We start from the raw sequence: 16137 nt of genomic DNA on the forward strand, positions 1-16137 counted from the left end.
CCCAGAGAGGGAAACCCTTCCTGACCTGCCAGGACTCCCTGGGGACTGCTCTTCTCCATCAGGCAACACCAGCACCAGCTTCCAAAACACACGCTCCCGCCTCCCAGGGAGGTGCTTGGCCACGAGGGACGGCAGGTCCAGAGGCACCCATGCCGCATCACTGTAAGGGATAGAACACAGAGGGTAAGCCAGTGCACAAGCCCCAGCAGGAGAAGCACACGCACCAGGGAGCATGACAGACCTCATCAGTTGCTTGTAGAAGTGCTGAACCTTCATCTGGTGTGCTGTCTTATTTCTGAGCCACCTTAACCTACAAAGAAAGGAGAAGGACACTGTGCCTGCATGAGGACAGCTCAGTGCCCATGCAAGGAGCTTGATAAATTACTTACTGATGTTCTGAATGGAAAGTAACTGGTTACTTTAACTGGTTAATAGTGTCTCCTGATGGGGAATGCTTAGGAGACCAAGAAAACTTTTGCTGATAAAGAAACCAATTAGTCAAAGGACTTGTTCATTCCACAAATATCAAGCAATTATCTATTGTCCCTAGTGCCAACCATGGGAGACGAGCAGTACACAAACACAAACGCTGCCTCTCGAACACTCTCATGCGAACAGAAGAACCTCCACCAACAAGAATGGACATGGTATGTCCACAAAGACCAGAGGAGAAACAGGTGATTCGCAGTAAGATTCAGTTACCAGGCCCTGAATGAAGTGGAAAAGGCCCATGAAATCAAAGCACGTGGAACACGTCACATTTCCAGAACTGGAGTGGAAGACAACCTTCAAGAACACAATCCTGCAACATCTTCACTTTCTCTGATTCTACCCATCTTCCCTCCAAATGCACACATTAATCCACGCTCTCCATAAAGCCAGGTGGGGCAAGGGAGCACTAGGCAGCCATGGCAGGCTAAGTGCTAACCTGGTGCAGGAGATGCCCACTTTCCCTGCATGGCCCAGGTCCAGAAGGCCCTTGGCCAAGTTCTCCTCAGCAATGGGGCACTCTGCACTGGGTACCAATGCCCTCAGCCGGTCATTCATATCCACACAGCAGGGTGCTGCAGGGAAGGCCCGCATCTGGCGCCTCAGTTTCTTCCGGGCTGCAACAGCTTCCCTCCACCTGGAAAATATACCACCATATCATCACTGGGTTATTTTAAAATTTACTACAGGGACAACTGCAAAACCACAGTCCAGTGCTGTAACATACGGAAGCACATTTTCTGGCAATGTTTAGGTCTTTCTCAGCAATAGTCCTCAAACTGAGAAATGAATCAGAATTAAAATTAATACTCAGGCACAAGAAAGGCATGATAGCAGATGAGTGGTGGTGAACAACAAAAGTGATAAATTAAAATTAAGCACTAAAGCTGAACAATCTTTGGAAGCCAGTTTGGCAATATGGATACAAATGTAAGATACATGTATACTTTGCCCCAGCAAATACCACTGATCGGAATTTATCTCCAGGTATGTGTGCATCTGTATGAAATGTTTGTACAAGGACAGTCACTGCAGCACTCTTTGTCACACCTAAAAAGAAAAGCCACATGAAAGTCCATCAGCTGAGAACCAGGTAGGTCATTTATGGTACCACCGACACCTGGAAGAGTCCAATATGTTGTTGTGGTTAGGCCTTCACCTGACCTCACATGGCGTAAAGAAAGGTTAGCACAGAGTAGAGAACATGCTGTCATCTGTCCTAACAACCACAAAAAAGGGCAGAAGACTTCTGGATGGGTACTCAGCAGCTGCTTCTGAGGAGGAAAATGGGGTCTCTTGTGGAAGACACTCATTTCTCCCTCTATTCCCTCTTATGTGGTTGAAACTTCAAGGTACACTGTGACTTATTTTAAATGAAATTATGAAATGAATCACCATACAACATACATAGTACATGCCCAGTTTAAAGATTAATGATAAATAAAACAGCCACAGACTTCCATCCAATTAAGAAGCAGTGGCCATGACCAGCACTGGGCCCTGCTCAATCACACACCCTCTCACTCCCACAGGTAACCACTATGCTAAGTTTATGTTAGTCATTTTCCTTTTTTTTTAGGTTTATACTACTATAAACAAATCTATATTTGAATATACACTGTATGTTGTACACATTTCCCTAAGAATTCCTTTTTTCACTATAAATTATGGTTTAGAAATTCATCCACATGGGTGCATACAGCTAGAATTTGTTTGGCTTATTCATAGCCATCTCTCTGTGTCAAGAGCAGTGGGTAAATGACAGAAAGCAACATAAATATTTGTCGAAATACAGAAGCTCCCAACCTAATTCCTTACTTATCCCCTTAGCATCTACCCTTTAGGAAGGAACATGTTTCACGTGTGTATATAACTGACTATTTCTGAAAGTATAATCTTGTCAAAGGCTCTCCCCATGTGCGTCCATTTCATCTGCAGGGACACAGGACTCACCGCTGGAGATACTTGCAGAAGCACTGAAGCTCCTGGAGGGTCTCCTTTGCAGTCTGGAAAATTTCCTCCCCGAGAAACAAGTCCACCAGGTGGGCACAGACATCCTCACAGCAACGGGCCATGCGGACCCTCTGGTCTGTCTCCACTGCACTCCTACAGAAGAGGGCAATCAGGATGGGGACACTGCACCCAGGGCCCACAGACATTGAGGGCTTGCCCTAAAAAATGGCAAGACCCAATTTCTAACTACTGAAATGTAATTATGTCTCTTCCACAAGAGAAGCTCTCACTCTCTGTCAAATAAATAAAATCTTATAAAAAACAGAAGCTTTTAAGATTTTCATCTTACTTAATGTAAGACACCTGAAAAGATAGAGGAAAAAAGAACAAAAGAGGTACAGGGTACTAGATCATAGGTCCAACAGAGCCCTTGCAAATAGTTAATAAATAAACCTTTATCTTAAGAAAATAGTTACAAATTTTAATTTTTAAATGACCAGTAAGACAACTACAACACCTTCGCATCAGCAGTATCTGATGTTTCCAATTAGAAATGTCTCAAGTACATGAGAGCCGACAGCCAAGACTGCCAGCCCATGTTTTACACGGCAGTGGCCCTCAGATAAACCAATATCTAAAAGATTTTTATGACAAAATTCTGTCAACCAAGGGAGCACAGAAAATGTTATCAAATACATGTACTTACAAAATCAAAGTAGCTTAAACAAGCAAGACCTGTTTCCAGTAGCCATCCTCTGTGGCAGGTGGAGATAGCCCTGGGGCTGAACTGAAGCCCAGGTCTCCTGGGACTGTGAGAAACTATATCGCAAGTCCTAGCTCTTACATATTTCCTAACACTCCTTCCTGGGATTAAGAACAGATATCAATCCATCACTTATGAGATCTCATGCTTATGGTAAGCAGGGAAATAGACTCCCATTTATTAAAGATGGAAAGAAACATTATTTAAACAAAACACTTCAGCCTCCTGGCTATGTCCTCCATCTGCACTGGAATCTGTGCTCTGTACTAATATAGTTCATCACTTTCAAGGCTACCTCAGGGGAGCTTAAGCACAGAGACAGATTTCCCTGCACACTGAACTTCTTTCCACCCTGAAGCTTGGAGGTAAAATTAATAAAGTTCTTAAGCGACCATCAATACACATTAATACACATTATACACACAATACACATTAATACAGATTACCATACACATAAAATGTTATATATGGTCCTGGAATCGAGCCTCACATCAGGCTCCTTGCTCAGCGGGGAGCCTGCTTCTCCCTCTCCCTGCCATTCCCCCTGCTTGTGCGCTCTCTCCCTCTCTCTCTCTCTTTCTCTGTCAAATAAATAATAAAATCTTTAAAAACAAAAAACCTGTAATAGATACACAAGAAATAAAGAGAAAGGAATCCAAGTATATCATTAATGAAAGCCATCAAACCACGAGAGAAGAGAAGAAAGGAACAGAGAAGAACTATTAAAAAAACAGACAGCAATTAACATGGCAATAAGCACATACCTACCTATCAATAATTACTTTACATATATATGCTCTAATCAAAAGACATAGGGTGACTGGATGGATTAAAAAACAAGATCCATCTACATGCTGCCTCCAAGAGACTCACTTCAGACCTAAAGACACATCGACTGAAAGTGAAGGGATGGAAAACATACACCATGAAAATAGAAGTAAAAAAAAAAAAAAAAGCCAAGGTAGCAATACTTCAAACAAAGTAGACTTTAAAACAAAGGCGATAGCAAGAGACAAAAAACTGCACTACATAACGATAAAAGGAACAATCCAAAAAGAGGACATAACAATTGTAAAATATCTATATACCCAACATGGGAGCACCTAAATTCATAAAGCAAATATTAACAGACATAAAAGGAGAAACTCACAGTAATACAGTAATGATAGAAGACTTTAAAATCATATTTGCATCCATGGATAGATCAGACAGAAAATCAATGAGGAATCAGTGACTTTGAACAACACATGAGACCAGTTAGACCTAACAGATATACATGGAACATTCCAACCAAAAACAGCAGAGTACACATTCTTTAAGTGCACATTGAACATTCTCCAGGATAGATCACTTGTTAGGCCACAGAACAAGTCTCAATAAATTTAAGAAGACTGAAATCATATAAAGCATCTCTTCCAAACACAACAGTATGAAACTAAAAATCAATAACAAGAAAAAATATGGAAAGAATACAAACAAATGGGGGCTAAGCAATAGCCTACTAAACAATAAATGGGTCAAGAAAGAAATTAAAAAAGAAGTTTAAAAAGTACATGGAGACAAATGAAAATGAAAACACAACAGTCCAAAATCTTTGGGATGCAGCTGTTCAAAGAGGGAAGTTTATAATGATACAGGCCTACCTCAAGAAATAAGAAAAATCTCAAATAAACAACCTAATCTTACACCTAAAGGAACTAGGGGGAAAAAGAACAAACAAAACCCAAAGCTTGTAGAAGGAACGAAGTAATAAAGATTAGAGCAGAAATAAATGAAACTGAGAGTAAACATAAAATAGAAAAGATCAGTAAAACCAAGAGCTGGTACTCTTGGTACAGAAAGGAAAACAGTCTATAAACGTAAAAATATTCATTCTACAAAGCCAGCATCATCCTGATACAAAAACAAAGACACTACAAAAAAGAAAACTACAGGCCAATTTCCCTGATGAACACAGACGCAAAAATCCTCAATAAAATATTAGCAGACTGAATTCAACCATACATTAAAAAAATAATTCACCACGATTGAGTGGGATTTATTCCAGGGATGCAAAGGTGGTTCAATATTTGCAAATCAATATGACACGCCACATTAACGAGAGAAAGGATAAAAACCCTATGATCATGTCAACAGATGCAGAAAAAGCATTTGACAAAATACAGCACCCATTCATGATAAAAACCCTCAACAAAGTATGTTTAGAGGAAACACATTCAACATAATAAAGGCCGTAATATGAAAAACTCACAGCAAACATCATATTCGATGGTGAAAAACTGAGAGCTTTTCCTCTAAGATCAATAGCAAGTCAAGGGTGCCATTCTCACCATTTTTTTCAACACAGTCCTAGAAGTCCCGGCCACAACGAGGTAAGAAAAAGAAATAAAGACATCCGTATTGGTAAAAAAGAAGTAAAACTGTCACTATTTTCAGATGATGTGATACTATATATAGAAAACCCTAAAGACTCCACCAAAAACTATCAGAACTGATAAAGTTTCAGGATACAAAATTAATACACAGAAATCTGCCACATTTCTATATACTAATAACAAAGTAGCAGAAGGAGAAATTAAGAAAACAATCCCATTTACAGTTGCTCCAAAAAGAATAAAATACCTAGGAATAAATTTAACCAAGGAGGTAAAAGACCTATACTCTGAAAACAATAAAACACTGATTAAAGAAACTGAAGATGACACAAACGGAAAGGTATTTCATGCTCATGGGTTGGAAGAATTAACACTGTTAAAATGTCCATACTACCCAAAGCAATCTACAGGTTCAATGCAATTCCTATCAAAATACCAACAGCATTTTTCACAGATAATCCTAAAATTTGTATGGAACCACGAAGACCTTGAAGAGTCAAAGCAATTTTGAGAAAGAATAACAAAGGTGTAAGTATCACAATCCCAAATTTCATAATACGCTACAAACCTATAATAATCAAAATAGTATGGTACTGGCATAGAAAGAGACGCAGAGATTAATGTAATAGGATAGAGGGCCCATACCTGTCTGGTCAATTGTCTATAAACAAAGGAGGAAGGAATATACAATGGGGAAAAGACAGTTTTCAACAAATGGTGTAGAGAAAACTGGATAGCTACATGTATGAGAATGAAACTGTATCACTTTCTCACACCACACACAAAAAGAAACTCAAAATGGATTAAAGACCTCAGTGTGAGACCTGAAACCTTAACACTCCTAAAAGAAAACATAGGCAGTAACTCTCGGACATCAGCCTTAGCAACATATTTATGGATACGTCTCCTCAGGCAAAAGAAACAAAAGCAAAAATAAACTACTAAGATTATAACCAAAATAAAAAGCTTTTGCACAGTGAAGGAAACCATCAGCAAAACAATAAGGCAACCCAGTGAAAAGCAGAAGATACCTGTAAATGATATATCCAATATAGGGTTAATATCCAAAATATATTAAAAAAACTTACACAACTCAACACCAAAAACAACAACAACAACAAACCAAAAACAACAACTGATTAAACACAGGCAGAGGACCTGAACAGACATCTTCCAAAGACATATATAAGGCCAACAGACGCATGAAAAGATGTTCAACATCACTAATCATCAAGGAAATGTGAATCAAAACCGTAATGAGATATCACCTCAGTCAGAATGGCTAGAATCAAAGAGATAAGAAATAATAAAGTTGTCCAGGATGTGGAGAAAAGGAAACTCTTGTCTACTATTGGTGGGAACGTAAATTTGTACAACCGTTGTGGGTAATAGTATGGAGGCTCCTCAAAAAATTAAAACTTAAAATACCATATGATTCAGTAATTCCACTACTGGGTATTTATTCAAAGAAATTGAAAACTAATTTGAAAAGATATACGCACCCCTATGATTATAACAGCATTATTTATAATATAGCCAAGATAAGGAACCAACTTAACTATCCACAGATACAGTAATAAATAAAAATATGGTGTGTGTGTGTGTGTGTGTGTGTGTGTGTAATGGAATACGACTCAGCCATCAAACAAGAATGAGATCTTGCCATTTGCAACAACACGGATGGACATAGAGAATAATGTGCTAAGTGAAAAAGGACAGAAAAAGACAAATACCATATGATTTCAATTGTATGTAGAATCTAAACAAACAGAACAAAGGAATAAACAAAAATAGATTCTTAAATACAGAGAGCTGGTGGTTGCCAGAGGGGGGGTGGGGGGGGGAATGAGTGAAATAGATGAAGAGGATTAAGATGTACAAACTTCCAGTCAAAAATAAGTAAGTCACAGAGATGAAAAGTACAGCATAGGGAATAGAGTGAATAATAAATACTGTAATAATGTTGTATGGTGACAGGTGGTGACTACACTTATCATGGTGAACAATGAAAAATTTATAGAACTTTCAAATCAATATGTTGTACACCTGAAACTAATATAACATTGCATGCTAATTATACTTCAATTTAAATAAAAAGAAGTTAATAAAATTCTTAAATGAGATACCTCAAAGAAATCTTTTGACATATGAAACAAGAGAAAGGATCTTCTACTTGAGAAAAACTAACAGTAAATTCCTCGATGTGCAGAAGACTACCAATGCATCATTTTGCTAACAGACACTTCCCCACAACCAGTGCACGATCCACAACGAGGTCGAGTGTAAGTGAGGCCCTCTCTGGAGACAACACACACTCAAGAACAGGGACGGCATTTTCCTGTTTGGCTATCCAAAAGCTATTCCTTATCAAAGTGAAACACAGCGAGCCTCAACTGTCCCAGCCTGGCCACAGTGCCTCAGTAACCCCCTTCTCTCCTACCAGCCCACACTCTTGAACTACAAGATACCAGCACTTCATTTACTTCAACTCTTGGGAGCAGGTTTCCCTCACGCATTCTGTCACGACAAGTTCTGTCAGCTCCGTAGCCAGGCCCTGGCTCAGCTGAGTTAACGCCAGTTCTCTCTCTTGTTTCAACCTGGGTAAAAGAAAAAAAAAGCACAAGGGTAATATTTAAGAATAAAAATAAGTGTCAGCACCCTCTCCAACCTCGAAAGTTGGGATTTGAGTTGTGCTGCCTAACCCGGCAAGGCCACCCTTCTGAAATCACCAGACAAGCCACACACACTCCAGCTCCCCTGACCACCACCCTTGCCCCCAACTCCAGCTGTGGGGGAAGGCTGCTGCTCACAAGGTGGGTATGGCCTCGGACCCCCATCCATTACCTGGGCTGCAGTATATGAGGGCACTAGGTGAACCGTGGCTCTGATGCCAGTGCAGTGGACAACAGTAAGAGCATCCCAGGCCAGGGCAGGTTCTGTCCTGCGCTCACACACTCTGACCTCACGTGCACTGCAGGAACAAGACACACTCACCTCTCCTCTTCAGCCAGCCGCCTCTCCTCCTCCTTTCGCTCCCTTTCCTTAGACACTTCTTCAGCTGCAATGTGCCTCAAAATGCCCGTGGTTGCAGCTGTTAATAGCTCCTCCATAGCAGCATTGGAAACACTAGGCAGAGAAAAGTAGGTATCATTCTAAATAAATAAATAAAAGCCAAGCAAGCCGCCTAACTAAACTTCAAATATTGGCTAGGAAAAAATATATATTTGGCTTTTAGCATAAAAATTAAGCTCATGTCTAAAACACACCATCTATCAAAACTGACTCGTGTAGAAATAGAAAATCTGAATAGACCTATAATTTATGAGATTAACTCAGTATTAAAAAACCCCTCCCAACAAAGAAAAGTCCAGAACCAGATGGCTTCACTGACAAATTATATCAAACACTTAAGGAAAAACTAACACCAACCCTTCTCAAACTCTTCTAAAAATCTGAAGAGGAAGAAACACTTTCTAACACTTCTGTGAAGCCAGCATTGCCCTGAACTGATACACTGATACCAAAACCAGACAAAGACACTATAAGAAAACCACAGACACTATCCCTTAAGGGTACTGATATCAAAATCCTCAACAAAATACCAATAAACCAAAATTCAATAATATATTTAAACAATTATATAAAATTACCAAGTGGGATTTACTCCTAGAATGCAAGGATAGTTCAACAAATGAAAAACAATGGAATACAAACGTATTAATAAACTGAAGGGAAAAAAATCACATGATCATCCCAATTGATGCAGAAAGAGCATCTGACAAAATTTAGCCCCCTTTCATGATAAAAGGACTCAAAAAACTAGAAATAGAAAGGCATTTCCTCAACATGATACAGTCTATATATGAAACAACCACAGCTAACATCATATTCAGATGTGAAAGACTGAAAGTTTTTCCTCTAAGACCAAGAACAAGACAAGGATGCCCTATTTGCTGCTTTTACTCAATACTATATTGGAAGTTATAGAAAAATAAAAAACATCTAAATTACAAAGGAAGAAAAAAACTATTATCTACTCATTGAGGACATGATCTTGTATATAGAAAATCCTAAGAAATCCACTCAAAACCTATTACAACTAACAAACAAGTTTAGCAAGATTGGAATATAAGGATAAAAAAAAAATCAGGGGTTCCTGGGTGGCTCAGTTGGTTGGACATCTGCCTTCGGCTCAGGTCATGATCTCGGGGTCCTGGGATGGAGCCCCGTGTCAGGCTACCTGCTCAGTGGGGTGTCTGTTTCTCCCCCTGCCCCTCCCCCCGCATGCGCTCTCTCTCAAATGAATAAATAAAAATCTTTCTTAAAAAATCAATCATATTTCTATAGGCTAGCAATGAACATTCTAAAAGTGAAATTAAGTAAGCAATTTGATTTAAAATAGCACTGAAAAGAATAAAGCAATTAGTAATAAATTTAACCAAGAAGAAAGACCTGTACAATGAAAAGCAGAAAGTGTTGCGGAAAGAAATTAAAGATGACCTAAACAAATGGGAAGACAGCCCATGTGGACAGACTAGAAAACTTGTTTTTTTAAGTAATCTAAGCCCAACATGGGGCTCAAATTCACAACCCCAAGATCTGGAGTCACATGCTCTACCAACTGAGCCAGCCAGGCACCCCTAGACTGGAAGACTTAATGTTAAGATGCCAATACTACCCAAAGCAATCTACAGAGTCAATGCAATCACTATCAAAATCCCAGAAGCATTTTTACAGAAATAGAAAAACTCATCCCAGGGGCGCCTGGCTGGCTCGGTCAGTTAAGCATCCGACTCTTGATTTCGGCTCAGATCATGACCTCAGGGTCATGAGAGCCAGCCCCAGGTCAGTCTCTGTGCTGGGCATGGAGCCTGCTTAAGATTCTCTCTCTCCCTCCCTCTGCCCCCCCACCTCTGCTCGCTCACTCTCAAACAAAGAAAAAGGAAAAAGAAAAAGAAAAAAGAAAAAGAAAGAAGAACTCATTTAAAATTCATATGGAATTTCAAGGGACACCAAATAGTGGAATGATCTTGAAAAAGAGAAACAAAGTTGAAGGACTCGTGCCTTGTGATTTCAAAACTTACTACAACTTACTACAAAACTATATCAAAACTATGTGGTACTGGCATAAAAACAGACATATGGACCAACAGAGCAGAAAAGAGAATCCAGAAAGAAATCTTCACATATGTGACCAGTTGATTTCCAACAAGGGTGCCAAGACCATTTAAAGAGGAAAAGACAGTCATTTCGAAATACAAAGAATATGTACAAAAGAATGGTGTTGGATTTTTATCTTACACAATATATGAAAATAAAACCAACATGGGTCAAAGACCTAAACTTAAGAGTTAAAACTATAATTTTCTCAGAAGAAAACACAGGAAAATATTCATAACATTGGAATATGAAACCAAAAGTACAGGCAACAAAAGAACAATTCGATAAAATGGACTACATAAAATTTAAGGCTTTTGTGCATCTAAGGACACTTGACAAGAGAGTGAAAAGACAATTCAAACAGAAAAGACATTCCCAAAAAGAACGGGAAAAAATGTTTGCAAATCATGTATCTGAAAAGGGATTAATACCCAGAAAATAAACGAACTCCTACAAACTCAACAACAAAAAACAATTCAAAAATGGGCAAAGGACTTGAATATAGATTTCTCCAAAGAAAATATACAAAAGGCAAATAAGCCCATGAAAACAGGCTTAACATCATTAGTCATTAGGGTAAAGGAAACCAAAACTACAACAAGATACCACTGTGTACCCATTATGATGACTACTAAAAAAAAAAAATTAGGGCACCTGGGTGGCTCAGTTGGTTAAGCATCTGCCTTCGGCTCAGGTCATGATCCCAGGGTCCTGGGATCCAGCCCCACATCAGGTTCCCTGCTCAGCAGGGAGCCTGCTTCTCCCTCTCCCTCTGCCTGCTGCTCCCCCTGCTTGTGCGCTCACTCGCTCTCTGTGTCAAATAAATAAATAAAATCTTTAAAAAAAAATTTTTTTTAAAGATGATACTAGGTATTGGCAAGATGTAGAGAAAAGGGAACCTTGTGCATTGCTGGTGGGAATATAAAACGGTGCAGTCACTGTGGAAAACAGTTTGGCAGTTTTTCAAAAAATTTAAAAAAGATCATATGATCTAGTAATTCCACTCCTAGGCATACGCCCATAAGAACTGAAAGTAGGGATTCAAATAGTTATTTATACATCAATGTTCACAACAGCCTTATTCACAATAGTCAAAAGGTGGAAACAACCCCAAGTGTCCATCAACAGATGAATAAACAATGTGGTGTATATACACGTGCATATGTGTTTATACAGTTCACCCCTGAACAACACGGGTTATAACTGCACAGGTCCACTCACACATACAATACCATTAAGTGTACTTTCTCTTGTGATTTGTTTTCCTTCCCTCTAACTTACTTTACTGTAAGAATGCAGTATATGGTACGTATAACATACACGATATGTGTTAATCGACTATTAATTGCTATCAGTAAGGCTTCCAGTCAACAGGTTATCATTAGTTAAGATTTTAGGGAGTCAAAAGTTATACTTGGATTTTCAACTGCACAGGGGGTCAGCACCCCTAACCGCCCACGCTGGTCAAGGGTCAACTGCATATTTTAATGGAGTGTTATTCAGCCATAAACAGGAATGAAATGCTAAAATAAGCTAAAACTGACAGATGAACTTAGAAGACATTTTTGTGTCTAAAAAAACCCAGACAAAAAAGGACAAATACTGTTATGATGTCACTCATGTGAGGTATCTAAGAGGCAAACTCATAAAGACAGAAAGTAGAATAGAGGTTACCAGGAGCTGGGGAAAGAGGAGAATGGGATATTATTGTTTACTGTGTATAGTTTGTTTGGGGTGATGAAAAAGTTCCAGAAATAATGGAGATGGATACACAACATTGTTAATGTACTTAACGACACTGAATTGTATGGTTAAAATGGCTAAGGTGGTTAATTTTGATATGCACATTTTATCACAATATAATAAAGCCAATGGAAATCGTATTTATTTTTAGTTCAAACAGAAAGTATCTGACTCCAGTATAAGAAAATGAATCAAACCTATCAATAAGATTAATCCTTTTGAGTCATCTACATTTATACAGGTGAAATGATACTTTTTAATCATTGTGTGGTTTCATGTGTAATAGGGTTTTTAAAAACATTTGAAATCCTTAAAATAATCTGATTTACTAAATCAATTAGATTTAATTAACTTTAAATAAGTTGTTTAAGTCTTAGAAAGATTTTGATTATTAAATTTATTAAGACTAGAAATTTAAAGTATTAGATAGAATCAGATATATGAAATTTATAACTGTAGTTTGACATCTCTAAAGAAATTTCACCATGGTATAAACTGCAAATCATATAAGACGTTTAAAGGGATTTAATCTGTTAAATTTATAAAGTAAAATTTAATCCAAGATCACATAAAGTGTTTTTAATTTTTAATAGAGAATAAACAAATTCTTTTACTTTACTAGATTTTAAAGGCATGTTTAAGTTTAAGGAGAGTTTAAGGAAAAACAGGTTTTTAATTTACAACTTTAATAACCTAACATTGTTCAGGAAGCACACACAAACAGAAACTGCATGCCAATGACAAAGAGGAGGTCAGGAATACAAGCAATCATACCCACCCAGAGGACAGGACCAACAGTTAAGCCTGTACAAATGGGCAGCTGCAACCTCCTGTCCAAGACTGAGAGCAGCTCTATAACTCTATAAGAAATGCGCAGGGATGGGGAACGGCCCCAGCAAGCAGACAGCTTCAGAGCAGGTGGGGCACCGCACTTACCCCAGAGCTGTGGTTGCAAAGGCCGCTCCAGCGGCGCCAACCTCCTCACAGTCCCTCTGAAGAACCTCCTGGATGAGCTCATCCACTACTTGAGCCAGGTCCTAAGGAGACAACAGATGGGGGTCAGAGTGCTGGCAGTGAAAAACACTGCCTCGATCCAGACTGAGCTTAAAACCAAACAGTCTAGCCCTACGGCCTAAGGGTACTGAAAACCTTCGCAGAACTGGAGATGGTCTCATGAAGCACCCCCCGCCCCAGGGCAAACACGTCCCTTCACAACCTCATCAGTGGACACTTGTCTGAGGGCATCTGACAATCCTCATGTGGGAATTGGCTATGCTGCTTCTGGAAAGGTTTCCTGCTCATGAATGGAGAGAAGCCTTCTGGAGAGGACAGGGCAAGGCTGCTGCCCGCTCGACACCCTCCCACACTGCCCCCCACACCACATCAAACACGGTCTGCTTCTCCAACCATTCTTCAGGGTCCCCTCAGGCCTCCTTATTGCCCCAGCACCAGCCCAAGCAACAGGGTGGCGAGCCCGATCCCACAACCTATGTGGTCGACAGGCCCTGTTCAACCCCATCAGCAGGCACACAGTGCCGCCCGGGGCCCCACACGTTGCTAGTCAACACGTCCACTGGCTCTCTCAAGTGAGCGGTGTTGAACATCACTCAGAGCAGATAGGTCAGGGGTGCAAGATGCCGCTGGGACAGGAAGCAATGAAGTGCTGCTCTGACAACTGTGATGAAGACGGCGGCTCTGCACTGAGCCCGGGGCAGGGGGTCAGCCCGGCTCTGCCACCTGCAGCTGAGTGACTGCAGGCAGAGCCTCTCCCTGGACCCCTCGTGGGAGACCAGACAACAAAGCCCACTCCATAGGGCAGAGGGTGGTCCAGAGACCCACATGTCTGCAGAGCCCTCGGTGCAAGGCAGTACTTCCATCAGCCCTCACGTTATATCCACAAAAACCCCTCCACGCCTTTCCAAAGCCTGAGCTGCAGCCCTAACAGACACAGGCAACAAGGTAGGGGGCCTCACGCAGCCCTAAGCTCAGAGCCCCAGGCATCCTGTCAGATAGACAAAGGCTTAAGCCTCCAAGGCCAGGGTCCTGAGACCCGCCCCAGCTGGCACTCAGAACGTTTAAGAGCCACACGTGCAGCCACCTCTGTGGATTCGATCTACAGACAACAGTAAGACTGGATATCAGACACTACTGGTGACACTTGCACAACGGGCTCCTCAGAGCCCTAATCTAGAAGATTCCTTACCGCATCAGAGTACGAAGGTGCAGGCCTTGGAGGAAGCAACTCACACTGCACAGGGGGCTGCATGGGGGGCTGCACAGGGGGCTGGAAGAGGGTAGGTGCTGTGCTCGGGGTCGGTGCCGGGAGGTGAGGCAGAGAAGCTGGTGTGGGCGCAGGGGTGGGAAGAGGCTGCTGGAGGAGAGCGGGCGGCGATACATCTGCCTCTGCCCCACATGCCTCTCCTTTCCCCTCACCTGGAAGGGAACAGGCAAGTGAGGGCACTTAGACAACCCCCGGACACCCACAGTGACCCTAAGGGCTGGCCACCCTCCTGATCAACGTCAGAGGGGACAGTGTGTGTTTCACCCATGGGAACCAAGCACCGTGACATCAGGGAGCCATTCAGGCCACTCTTGAGAGGGGAGAAATATCTGAGCACTGAGCCAATACCCACCCACTCCACCCTCACCCACAAAATAAAACAGGTGCTCCTACCTCCAGAGAGGCTTCCTGGAGGGGCAACACTAGTTCCCTCATGCAACAGCAGCTTCTCACCTACTGTGTCCAAGCTGGGTCTCTGGGTGCCCACAGGCAGCTCTGCAGCCAGGCTCTCCCCAATGTACTTGTTCTGGGAGTTGAAGCTGCACACGGGGGTATGACGAGGGATGGGGGGCAATGGCCCTCCATTCACAATCTCCCCAACTGATACAGTCAGCTTCCTGGTAATAAACACTGACTTCCTGGCCTTGGATAGCCCCTCTGGTTCCAGGAATGAGGACCGGTTCAGCTCGACACAGCTACCCAGAAGAGAGAACCCGGAGAAGCGTTACATAGGTGAGAAGCCAACCTTCACCATCTTGGTGCCCAGCAGCGATGCTGGAAGCCCTGTCCCCATCACTGGGTCACCCCACAACCATATGTAAATGAAGAGGAAGGCAGTAAAGGCTGATCTAGTGTCCCGGCCCACAGTACCCACAGCCGCCAGCCTGGACATTTCCTTGTGACTTGGGAGCCTCCTGGCCTACTTGTACACAGCCATACGTGGAACAATACACACGTGCATGCTCCTGTCTTATTCCAGAGCCACATGTTTCTATGAGGACAGGCCTGCAGGACGCAGACAGGAAGGGGCTGGCAATGAGGAGTTAAGAGGAGGGAACGGTTGGAAAAACAGCAACTTGGAACAAGACATGCTGCACATTATGGTGCCATTTACTGGGAGAGGGTCCACGAGTTTCATCAGGTTCTCAAAACATTGACTCCAAGCAGCAGAGAAGCCCCTGGCCTGGCCCATCAGTGCCTGTCTGGGCCATCACAGGTGGACAGTGATAGTCACTGGCCAGCAGAAGTCATCTTCAAGAGAAAGAGTAAGGAAGACCCTACCTTTACCTTTAGTTTCTCCAGTAACTTGTGAAAAGCACTGATTTTGGAATTGCAAATGAAGGAGTCTGAATGCCAAACCACTAACAAGCAGT

General features: G+C 41.6%; 1 protein-coding gene across 4 annotated transcripts in view; it reads right to left on the reverse strand.

Annotated features, from left to right (window-relative positions):
- MCM3AP (minichromosome maintenance complex component 3 associated protein) overlaps positions 1-16137 on the reverse strand; it is a 50053-nt gene that overhangs the window by 17789 nt on the left and 16127 nt on the right. For all 4 annotated transcript variants that reach the window (XR_008957378.1, XM_026498822.4, XM_026499471.4 and 1 more), the window contains exons 12-20: positions 15218-15459; positions 14687-14916; positions 13420-13520; positions 8575-8706; positions 8064-8177; positions 2443-2595; positions 929-1126; positions 242-310; positions 26-160 (exon numbers count right to left, since the gene is read on the reverse strand). Coding sequence is in view for 3 of the 4 variants with exons in the window: in XM_026498822.4 (XP_026354607.1) it covers positions 26-160; positions 242-310; positions 929-1126; positions 2443-2595; positions 8064-8177; positions 8575-8706; positions 13420-13520; positions 14687-14916; positions 15218-15459 (1374 nt within the window). In the remaining variant the exon portion in view is untranslated. The remainder of the gene's footprint in view (positions 1-25; positions 161-241; positions 311-928; positions 1127-2442; positions 2596-8063; positions 8178-8574; positions 8707-13419; positions 13521-14686; positions 14917-15217; positions 15460-16137) is intronic.

Source organism: Ursus arctos, unplaced genomic scaffold, assembly GCF_023065955.2.
Source record: "Ursus arctos isolate Adak ecotype North America unplaced genomic scaffold, UrsArc2.0 scaffold_4, whole genome shotgun sequence".
Classification (NCBI taxonomy): Eukaryota; Metazoa; Chordata; class Mammalia; order Carnivora; family Ursidae; genus Ursus; species Ursus arctos.